At 39.6% G+C, this 12,100-nt stretch overlaps 1 protein-coding gene across 1 annotated transcript in view; it reads right to left on the bottom strand.

Annotated features, from left to right (window-relative positions):
* The window catches only part of F13a1 (coagulation factor XIII A chain), a 165,649-nt gene that overhangs the window by 105,557 nt on the left and 47,992 nt on the right, over nt 1-12,100 (bottom strand). The window contains exon 4 of the mRNA XM_028763226.1: nt 9,532-9,783. Coding sequence (XP_028619059.1) covers nt 9,532-9,783 — 252 coding nt within the window. The remainder of the gene's footprint in view (nt 1-9,531; nt 9,784-12,100) is intronic.

The raw sequence follows: 12,100 nt of genomic DNA, 5'->3' as shown, positions 1-12,100 counted from the left end.
GCAGAGGCAGAGGCAGAGGCAGAGGCAGAGGCAGAGGCAGAGGCAGATGAATCTATGAGTTTGTAGCAAACCTGGTCTATAGAGTGAGTTCCAGGACAGCCAGGGCTACATAGAGAAACACTACCTTGGAAAAAAATCTGGAATATGTATACAGTTGATTTCTCTATAAGATTGAAAAATGGTTATTTGCTTTTTGTCATATGTGTGAATGTATGTACATATTCTAAAAGACTGTATAGTGCCTTAATTAATTGCCAATTAAAATGAAAACCATTAAAATGTATTAAATGGATAGAAATACATCAAAATATTAATAGTTGTTTTCTCTGATTCATAGATAGTTGAGTTTATTTTATGTATTGATTCTTTTTCTTTCTTTTTTGGGGGGGTGTATGGTGTGTGTCCATGTATGTGCAGTTGTGTTGAGACACATATCAGTGTGAAGGTGTGTGTGGAGGGCACAGATGATATTCAGTGCCCTCAGTGGCTCTCCACATTATTCACTGACTCAGAGTCTCTTGCTTGAGCCCAGAGTTTACAGATTCAGCTCATCTGGCTTGCCTGCTTGTGCTTGGATTGCAAGCACTCTGACATCTATCCAGCATTTATAGGGTACTGGGGATCTGAACCTCAGTAACTCACACTTGTATGAAAAATGCTCTCCCCACTGAGCAGTTTCCTCAGATCTATTTTGTGTTTCTGTAAAACTTTCATGATCAGAAAAGCTGATTTTGAAAACATATTTGCAATTAAGTGACACTAAATTCAACCTATTTATTAAAATAAATTTGTTTTATTATTTATTTATTAAACTACATGCAATCTATTTACTAAGTGGTTAAAAAGTCCAACTGCTTGGTCTTTGTTTTGGAGACAGGGTCTTGCTATGTAGACTGGCTGATGTTGAACTCAGTGTCCTTCTACCGTAGTCTCTCGAGTACTGACATCATAGACCTACACCACTCTGCCCATCTTATGCCTAACTTGGATGTATTAATTTTTCTTTAAGAGCAATAAGGCTGCAATTATCAACATCTTCATGTCTTCATTACCTGTCATATGACTAGAACTTAAGTTTTCTTGTATCAGGCTGGATTAAGCCTTGATTTCTTATTTTTCAATGGTGTTGGGGGAACAGGTTTTTCTTCTTCTTGAAGATGGCCCATCACTCACTGCAAATGTGATCATTTACTAAACGAATATATGTATTTAGTATTTGCCACAAACTTTCAACATTCTATATAACCCCAACATTCAGAAGGCTGAGACAAGACTGTTAATTTGGAGTTAAGATAGGGCCACATATGAGATCACCCCTTCCAAATTGCACAAAGAAACTACCAACCCTATCCCAACTAACTCATTGAAGCTCATGAAAATTAGTACGATGAGAATATTACTACACTAGACCCAGTTTTCACACAAGGAAGCTGAAGCAGGGGCCAGTTTCCCAAGGCTACAGTGCTAGTGAGATTTGAAACCAGGATTTGATTGTTCACTGTCTCCCATCCCACCAACACAGTAGGCCACTGTCCCTGCTGCCCAGCACAATGATAAGGAGAGTACACACATGTAGTAGGAAGTGACTAAATGCCCGATGAACATTTGAGAGATAAAGCCAATGTTTTTAGCTTAGATTGTGAGAGAGGTCCAAGAAAATAAGAATTTACCATTGTGCTGTGAGTTACTGTTGCTGGGATGTTATAAATCTGAAATCTGTGTGAACAGGCAGAGTTCTGTGACCCACACCAGGATACCCTGATTTAAATCTTACCTCAAACCAGGCAGGCATAATCATGAATCCTCAACAAGGCAAGGAATGGGAAACCCCAATTTTAATTTTAAATTTATTTATGATTTTAAAAGAAGATTAAAGGTAGAAAGCTGCACTTTATGTCCCCTGTTTTATTCAGTTCTGTCCCTTTAAAATGCAGCTGTTCAAAATGAATCCAAAAAAAAAAAAAGTACCTCACTATGGAAACTCCCCAAGCTCACTTTTTTAGAAAGGATAATAAAAATACCAAAATATAATCATGTTTATATTTAGATATTTGGCTGTAGGTGGTTGTTTTTGTTTGTTTTAATATTTGGGATTGGTTTCCGAAGGGGAGTGAGTTTCATCCGTTCCAAAGGAAATTTAATTTCTGCTAAGCCAAGTGGACACTGTGCATGAGGAAAACAAACTAACAACTAATCTTTGTTCTAGAAGCCCCACAATTTGGACTGTTTGATGGCTGTGATGGCCAATGAGTATGTGTAAGGGAGCTTTGGGTGAGGACATAGAGAGAAGAAGTTAGGTGTACGTGACTAATAGAACCAAATGCTAAGACCTGGGTTCTCAGTCACCTTTGGCAAAGAACCCTCACCGAGATTAAATTTGGAGGTAAATAGATTATACAGGGGGCACTGGTAGATGTGATACAGTCTCTCCATTTGTCTTCCCTGGTAGATCTGTCGCAGGACTCCTCAGAATGCCCTGTAAATACCCACCCTTCCAGAGTAACTAACAATGTACATGTGGCAGCTGTAAAGAATGACGACCTCATTTATTTCACTGTTCCTTTGCTGAGAATTTTGTGGTAGTTAAAAAATAGAAATAAAATTGTGGGCTGCAAAAAATTTAAGACTCACGTATAAACCTAATCTCAGACATCCCTTTGGATATTACCACTGGCCTCTCATCCAGAGTAAAGAAGACATATAAGGACAAATGCCAAGCCCATTGATTTTTAGTATCTATATAGGACCTTTGGGAGAAGGAGGCCATTCATCAGTGTGTAGGCTGAAAAGCTCCTGGTATTTACACACTGTTTTAAAGGTAAAGCAGGTTCCATGTCTAATACCACTAAGAGTATGGGCTTAGCAAGACAATAGCTGAAGGATCAAAGAAACCATGGCTGGTAGAAAGGCATTTCCATCAAGGTTTGGTCTTGCTTCTAATCCTTTAGGAATAACAATGGCTCCAGACTTTCAAAAAGGCAAAAGATATCAGTCACTCTTTCAGAGAAAGCACAGACTCACAGGAAGGGTCAGGGCACCTTTGGCTGACCTATCTTTCATTGCTTGGCATCCCTTTTTTGTGAAAGTTGAGGGGAATCAGAAGAGGGATCATCCTGCTGGCTGTGTGCCCTGCAGGCATCCTAGAGATAACTTTTTGCTTCTGACAATGGAACACATTGGAATCATAAAGTCAGTCATTTCCAGAATCTGATCTTTTTATTCTGGAAGGTACCAAACCACTTCTATCCTGATAATCTACCATAGCTACTCAGAAGTCCTTTGCCTTATATTTGTTAACTCCAGTATAGAAGGGGACCAATTAGACACTAGAAGGTCTTTAGTGACTGGGCCATTATCATTCACTGGAAACATGGTGCATGATGCTGTGACATGCACCCCCTTGTGGTTTATTTGGTGTGTGCTACTTTGTTGGTTTGGCTAGTTGAGGACTTCTTAGTTTATGTGCCTTCAGAAAGTAAACTATTATTCATGAAGCAATTCTACAAAGAAAATGTCAGGAATTCTTTGCTTAGCTGTACCCTCTGAGGGAACTGTGCCTGTACTGGCATGCTTTACTTTCTTTCCCTTTTCTCCTAAAGAAGAGTTTTCATCTGACCTTACAGCTACCAACCTCATTTTCCTTTTGTGTGTTTCCAATATTGACTTTCCAATATTGACAAATAGTCACACAGAATTGTGTCTGCTGGCCATCTAAATGTTTCTCTAGATACACAGTCTAGTTTACTTTCTAGTATGATAAACACTGTGACCAAAAACAACTTGTGGGGGAAATGGTTTACTTTCTCTTACAGCCTTCTACTCAAGGAACTCAAGGTAAAAATCTGGAGGCTGGAGCTGAAGCAGATCATGGAGAAACATGGCTTACTGGCTTGCTCCCCATGGCTTGCTCAGCCCGCTTTCTTCTACAACCCAGAACTACCTGCATAGCTATGGGACTGCCCAAGTGGGCTGAGCACTCTCGCATCCATCATTATTCAATAAAATGCCCCACAGACATGCTCACAGTCAAATCTGATGTCTTCAGTTGTGTCAAGTTGACATAAATGTAACCAGCCCAATAAATGACTTCTGTCTTGAAAAATACAACAGTTGCTATAAATGGATCCAGACATCCGAGTGTTTGCCCCAGTTTGTGTCTATATAACCTTTACTGGTTCATGTGATATCAGGAGGCCTGTTTCTTTTTTGATATATGAGCATCACAATTTGATCCTGGCCCCTTGGTGTGGTGTTTGTTCATCATCCAGTTGGCAGATACTACACGAGCTCCAGCTCTTAGGTTTGGGTGAATAAGGGTGATCTTATCTTTCGCGCCCTTCCTCTTCCCTTAAGGTCTTCTCCCCTCCAATTCTCCTCTTTTTTTATTTCCCTCTCTCTTTTCTTCTTCCATCTCCACTTTGTCTCTTCTTCCTCTTTCGAGAGAAAAAAAAAGTTCATCGTGTAGCTCAGGCTGGCCCTCAACTAGTAATTCTGTATCATCTTCCCAGCCTCATGCTTGGATTACCTTTGTACATCATCACACCCAGCCAAAGGTCACATTTCTCCAAAACACATGATCTAGGAAGATACAACCTATGCACATACTTTGAAGAGTGTGAAAATTATCCCATAGAAGTAAACACAAGTCTTTCATCCGCCCACCTTCCAGAACCATCTTGTGAAAATGTTCCTGTGAGCTGCCTGGGGTCTCTTCTGATTTCAGTACCACTTGGAATGATGCTCACTTGGTATAGAAAGAATGATGATTTAGATGATGGAATGAGTGATTTAGCTATCTTCCTCACCTCATTAATTCCAAGCAGGGCTCATAGAGGCTCACAGAGACTGAAGCAGCCATCACAGAGTCTCATGTGTCTGTGCTAAGTTCTCTGCATACATGCTGTGATTGTTTAGATTGGGGTTTGTGTTGGGTTCCTAACAGTGGGGGTGGAGGTGTCTTTGACTCTTGTCTGCTCATGAGAACCTTTTTTTCCTACTGGGTTGCCTCATCCAGTCTTGGTATGAGGGTTTGTCTTAATTGTATCTTGTTATACTGTGTTGGTTGATATCACTGGGAGACTTGATCTTTTTTAACGGGAAACTGATGAGCAGTGGATCTGGAGAGAGAGGATGTGGGAGTTAGCTGAGAAGATGCTGTGGTCAGGATGTCATGTATGAGAGAAGAATAAAACAGGAAGAAAGAAAGAAAGAAAGAAAGAAAGAAAGAAAGAAAGAAAGAAAGAAAGAGTACTTTCTATAACCAAAGTAGAGTCTGAAGCCTCAGAGAATTGACGCTATGTGCATGTTTCAAGATTTTGCCTACAGGTCAGGCTGTAATTGCCATGTAGAACTAGAGTTTATTTGTCCTTCTACAGATCATAATCTGTCCCTACCTTGTGGGATTTTGAGTCTAAGCAAACACAGAATTATAATACACTGAGAGCTGATTTAGTATCTGAAGTACTATTGTGTGGTGGTATTCTCAGGGTTGAGTAAGGTACAAACCACTGGTTGCTCCGTCTTCAGCTTCAACTTGGTCAGAGGATCCTGTTTTATGCTCTTGTCTGGCCATGGCTTATTTTAGCACTTTTTTTTTTTTTACAATTGTAATTAGATTTTATTGACACCTCATTTGTAAAATCTTGTTAGTATCTCTATGAGTGCAAAGTTCAGTCTTTCTTAGTGCCTGTCCCTATTGCTGAATGAAGCACAGAGCCCTTAATATCTGCAAATTAATAAGCAATATTGTTGTTCCTTGCATAGGCTATTGTGTTACCATGGCCACAGGCAGGACATACTATCTACATCAGTAGATTGATGGATAAATGGCTCTAGCCTGAATTCTGAATGTAGGCACAAGGGCCTATATGAGCAGGGGCTATTTGTCATTGTTCCTCCGAGAATCCCAGTCTGTTCTGTACCAAATGGTCCTAATGACTATGTGCAATTACTAAGCAAATATTGAAAGGTAGATTTTTAGTAATAAAATACAGGCTGGCCATATTTATTAATTTCTATCAAAAACATGCAATAAATGACAATCATTAATTTCTTTACTTTAAATTAACTCTATTTACTTTCTTTAAAGGAAATGTAAAAATTTTGTGGAATGAATATGGCAAGAATCCTAGACGCTACCTTGGAATTGGATACTCATAGAGGAATCTACATATATATTATTCAGACATGCTGTTCAACACCCTCCCATGTGTTTTTTTCTTCTCTTTACAATATGGCAAGGTCTGAGATTACATTTGTGTCTGATCTGTGATGGTGATTTGGTTTGGTGAACCTACATCTGTTTAGTTGGAGTTATTAAATAAAAACTATAAACATTTATGAAACATTAATCTATGCATCCAGGCACTGTGTGGGATGCTGGGAATATGAGGTTAAATTAAATAAGAGAAAATCAGGGATGGGGACAAGTTATCAGGAGGGGAGAACCCTCTGAAATGTACAGTCAATACAGAAATACTGATATGACCCAAATAAACACTAAATACTGACCCAGGGTGTTAGACAAAAATCACTAGAAATCTAAATCTTTCAGAACTCACTCATTGACAGTAATATCACAGTACTAAAATAGAACCTTTGACATTTAAATAGTGAAATGCATTCAATAATTCACAGTTCCTCCGTGGTCAGACAAGATAAATTCACAATAAGTGCCCAACTCACTCCTACTGCCATTATGGGAACAGTTCTGAGTCCAACACTCCAGGGAAGAGCTCTCTGTTAGAACAGACTTAAAGCTCTGTTAGCGACATTGACTTAAAACACTATGCAGGAATTCTCCTTGCATCCACTCCTGGCCCTACCAGCCTGCCGTTGCTATCGATCCCCATTAATGATTTGGTGATTAAGTAGGATAAATTGCCTATGAATGTGAAGCAGCCCGAAGTGCCCCCAGGAGCACAGCTGAATATTTTCTCTCAGATGTTGTGTGTGCTGGTGCAATTTTTCAACCCAGTGTTCACTGTCACATTAGTCACCTCCCTGTCACACTGGGAATGCCCTATTGCCAGCACCTTGCTCCACCTGACTCTGTTTCCACAGTTTTATCTTCTTAGTTATTTGTTTTCACTTAGTTATTTGGATCCACCAAGGTCCATCCCTTTTATAAACCACTCTCTAGGCTCTCAGTGAATCCCCTGTTAGTGTATCAGCATTTACAAGCACGCAAGTGCCACAATCACCAACTCCTGAGATCCCTAGGCTACCTCTCTCAGACCCTTCACCTCATTCCCCAGTCCTGTCCAGGCTGATTTGCCTCGAGAGCCAAGAGCCAGCGTTTCTCAACTATGGCTTTAGGAATCATTTGAAGATCTTTGGGACTTAGGGCACAGGACACACTGTCACTAAACAACATTCTGCATGCAAGTACCTGGAAGCTCTTTGTCATGCCTACAAGAGCAGAGAAGGAAGCAGTGAGGCAGTTAAAAGTCACAAGGTCTCTACCTTGGATGGCTCCTCTGGAAAATCACTATGTCAGGCAAAACCACTAGATTATTTTTTTTCTCAAGGGGAGTGACCACATATTACATGGATGACATAATCCATAAAGCTGTGAACAAATTGAAGTTGGATAAATTGTGTCATTCCTCAAACATCCTGGGTAGTGACACGAAGCTCATGGCTGTATTTTGGCAGTTACAACCCCCTGATTAACTTTATAAATGTGGATTTTTTAAAAAATATGAATTTCTTAGCCTTTTTACATATTTCTTCAGTTTCTTTTATCTTTATCAGTGTCTTTGCTGGACTCTTAAATGTTGGCTGTACTATACTGTACTGTATTATATTATACTTCTCTTGACAATGTGTCTTCTCTAGGCCTATATAACCCTCAAATGCACTCTGATTAACCTTTCTAGATTCACACACTTGCTGGTCGTTTCTGCTATCAATTCCAATTCAGCCCCTTAGTCGGCACCTCTGTTCCTCATCTCTGCAAATAGCACGCCATGTCCCAGCTGCAAAATATCTAATATATAATTGATGAGCCTTCTATAAACAGGATTCCACCTTTGAGCAACACATGGCCCAAATGACATCTCTTGCTCTCATCAATCTTGGACATGGGTCTTGTATGTGTAGATAAAGTATTGGGCCAGGTGATGATGAGAATTGGTGGGTGGGGGTGCGGGCAGGACGAGCTTGATTGTGTGCACCAAGATTATTGGAAGAATTAAGCCAAAGGACAGAGATCTGGGTGTATGTTTAACAGAAGTAGAAAACTCTGCTGCTTTGTTATTGACTATTGCAACATCAGAAAATCCAGATCCAAAGCAATTTTCTCAAACAAAGGGTTATACAGAATAAAAATAGCACCGATTGATGTTTGGAAGATGTTTGGAGAGTGATAAATCCAACTCCAATAGTCTGATAAGAGCAGTTTCCTGCCCTCAGCTCTTAGACATCAGATTGCCCCATTGCCACAGAATCTAGCAAGATGCCCCTCCTGGTCCACACTGTGTATGAGAACAGCGGGGAGGCCTGGAATGGGAGAGACGAAGAAGAGGAGAAAGTCCTGTGTGGTTCGAGGTTTTAATTGACTTAATAGGAAGCTCATTGAACCCAACCGAGTAATCTCGATACAACTAGGTTAAGCCTCAGCAGCATATGAAAATAATTCAAAATAATATTAGAGATTAAGTAATAGAATGTTAAAATATAGTTAGCGTATACTTATAGTTACGTGTCTGTATTTGCAGGCCAGAAATTTGTAAAATGTAGACCTACCAGGAACATGAACAACTATGGAGGGGTCCCTGTAGACTTACTGTTCCTGAATTAGGACGATATTAGTTCTACAATTTACATAGTTGATGCTTTTTTTTTAAAGTAGAGTCTTGGGTTCTATTAGTTTTGAATGTCGAGTTTAATAAGTCAATTTTTTTTTGCTTACAGAACAAATAATATACTGAGATGATACCACAGGTCCATAAGGAACTCACTCTGCAATTTTAGGAAATCTTTAATTAATTCCTGAAATAAGTGTGTAGCAGCATTCAGTTCACTTATATTGAGGATAAATTTTGCATCTCTCTTGCTTTTAGTCTTGAGAAAACAGTGTAGGTCAGGGTGATTATTAATCCAACTTGACTGGATTTAGAATCATTAGGAGACATTTCCAGAGAAATTTAACTGTGGCCAGAAAGCCCCACCCTAGATGTGGTGTCATTATCCCATGGGGGAGATTCAAACCTGAATAAAGGGGAGAAAGAACTCCAACTCAACTGAGTACTGGCTTGCGTTTGTCTTCATTTCCTGACTGTGCAAGCGCTGTGACTGGCTACTACACCTTCTCTGCTATGGTGGACTTTGTTCTCAGGCCATGAGCCAGACAAAACCCTTCCTCCCTCAAGTTGCTTCTTATCATGCATTTGGCCTCATAACACAAAAGTAACTAGTAGCGTCAGAAAGAGACATGTTCTTTGGAAAACCCCTTTTACCCCTTCATAGAAGAGGCTTTGGAATTGTGGGAATTTTTTAAGATGAGAAAATAGAATAGTTGCCCCTTACCTTCACACCAAGGATTGAAGAGAATGTATGTGTCTGTTTCTGGGTTTCGTGGAGTACGCAGGATGCCATAGGGAGTCCAGACTGCAACATACATGCGGAATTTCCCCACGATGCATTCTGGGGAAGACTGAATGGAAAGCCGCACAGACTTGTCATCATTCATGATAACCTTGGCCCCCCACTTTCCGCTTTGCAGCTCCTTCACGACAGGCACTGGGATGTAAGTGCCCTTGTTCTCCTGAGGGTAGCGACCTACGAAGCAAAGGAAGGAACAGGGATGAAACGGTTTCTCACCCCATCTTGTTCCAAGTCTAATCTTGTGGCAGAAGGAGGAAGATGCTATTGACTTGTAGTTTTTGAGTGGCTATGAATTTCACCTCTGCTGCCAAAGGATGTGACAGTAGCTGATTTTCCTAATTTCTTCAGGGTTCAGACTTAACACGACTACTAAAAAAATGTACAAAGATACATTTCCCACTTCTTGGGAAGATTTTTTTGTTGGTTCATGGTTCAGCCTGCTTCTTTTTTTTTTCTTTTTCTTTTTCTTCTTCTTCTTTTTTTAAAATCGCTGATCATATAGTAGTGCAGGCTAGGTAACTTACTTAAAGAAAAGAAGCTTCTTTTGGGCCACACCAATGAGCTCTTGCTGCAGAATCCTGACACAAGTTGGGGTGTCACAAAGATGCTCTTTTTCTTTTGTTACCAAGTCGCTAGTGTTTAATCTTAAGGGTAGTCCTTGATGGCCCTATCTAATCCTGATTGCTGCCAAAGGCTCCCACACTCAGAGTAGGTTTCAACTCTTGTAGCATCTCATAACGAAGATTAAATTTTAACATGTGTTTGGGAGGAGACAAACTCGACTTAAATCGCACCATTGGTTAGACAACGAATGCATACAAGATGAAGAAACACCACATTCAATGTAAAACACAGTTTATACAGTACCTTGTGTTATCAGGCCCTGAAATTTTACTGTAAAAAAAGTATAATAGTTTTGAAATAAAAGCTTCAAAACGGGAATACTATTACTATACAGTGTTGTTTTTAGGGGGCAGAGGACAATAGTTTTCATGTATCCTAAATTCACTTCTGTTTGTTTTGCTACCACCTGTGATGGGTTACAGGCTGCTCTCACTGCATCCCTCTGTACGATCAACTCAAGCTAATGCTCTCTGCCAGCCCACTGGTGCCACAGGCTACGGTTCAGAGTTGAAGTTCTCCGGGGAAGTGAGCTGAGTTTGAATCTTGGCTCTGCTGCGTTTCACCCTGGCACCCTTCATGCTTGCAATTTTTTTCTCTTGTCTTTATCTCCATCTATAAGTGGGGATAGTAGTAATAAAAATGAATTCACAGGGAGACAAAATGAAATAATGCATTAAAATGCTTTACACCGAGAGACATCCCACTGGGTTTTACGTATTTTCTGTTTGTCTGTCTGTTTGTTTATATGTTTGGCTGGTTTTGCTGTTGTTGTCTTGGTTTGGTTTGGTTTTTGGTAGGGTCTCACTAAGTCTTTTAGAATGCTCTTGAATTTGATCTACAGCCCAGAATAGCCTTGAGCTTGTAAATTGTCCTCCCTTAACGTCTCTTGAGTAACTAGGATCCTGGGCTTATACAGCCAGATCCAGGTCTATGTAAAAATCCTTTGTGCATAATTAATCTTGCATAATAAATATCTTAAAATCTTAAACTGTCATTTTAATTAAAGATTAAATAGGAGGTCATTTTGTAATATTTCCAGGCTCATCATAGTTCGTGCATAAGCTATCTCAATGCATATGCTATTTTCTTTTATTACTTCCATTTTGGGTCAAATTCTTATTGCATAGTCTTTAACCTCAAAACTAAATTTCCTCTGATTTTCTAAGCTATAAATAGAAAGTTAACCTCACATAATTCTTTAACCCCTGGGCCTATAATTTAATTTATTGTATAATTTGCAGGGAAGATCAACTTCATAGCTGTTTTAAGGTAGTACAAATCTCTCTTTTCTTGACTTCTAAAGAGATACAAATCTAGTAAGTTTGTAAATTATTTGGGTTGTAGGCACACAGAAATGTTCAAGAGCCATGTTTATTCACTTCAATTATATATGCTACATATAGGAAATTTCACAAACACAGCTAACATTGGCCTGTGTAGTAACTAGGGTCTGAACAGAGTCCTTAGATAGGAATATATCCAAGCACTCAAAAGGAAGTAGTTGCCTAGGTAACTGCTGTGTAATTCTATAAGGTTGCTTAATTTTACTGAAAACAATGATTTATTTAGGGGATGTTGTATGAGGGAGAAGGATTTCTGTGTCAGGAGTATCAGTTAATCACAATTCAGTACAAGTACCACATACACTGATCATAATCCAATAAAGACTCACACATGGTTCTTTGCCAAGAATACAATCTGAGCATTGCAGATTTTGTCTAAACAGGGATGCTCTTGGGGATACACTGGCTCTGCCTCCAAGGAGTTCTTGTATCAATCTACCCTCAAGAGTGTGTTTACTCCAAGTCATCTTTGTCTGTCTTCCCTTGTTCTCCCTCCAGCCTTTACTTTCCTGTGCAACCCTCTT

The sequence above is a fragment of the Grammomys surdaster genome, unplaced genomic scaffold, assembly GCF_004785775.1.
Source record: "Grammomys surdaster isolate TR1022 unplaced genomic scaffold, NIH_TR_1.0 137, whole genome shotgun sequence".
Taxonomy (NCBI): domain Eukaryota; kingdom Metazoa; phylum Chordata; class Mammalia; order Rodentia; family Muridae; genus Grammomys; species Grammomys surdaster.
The sequence above is the reverse complement of the archived record's forward strand: the minus strand, read 5'-3'. Positions and strand labels throughout refer to the sequence as shown.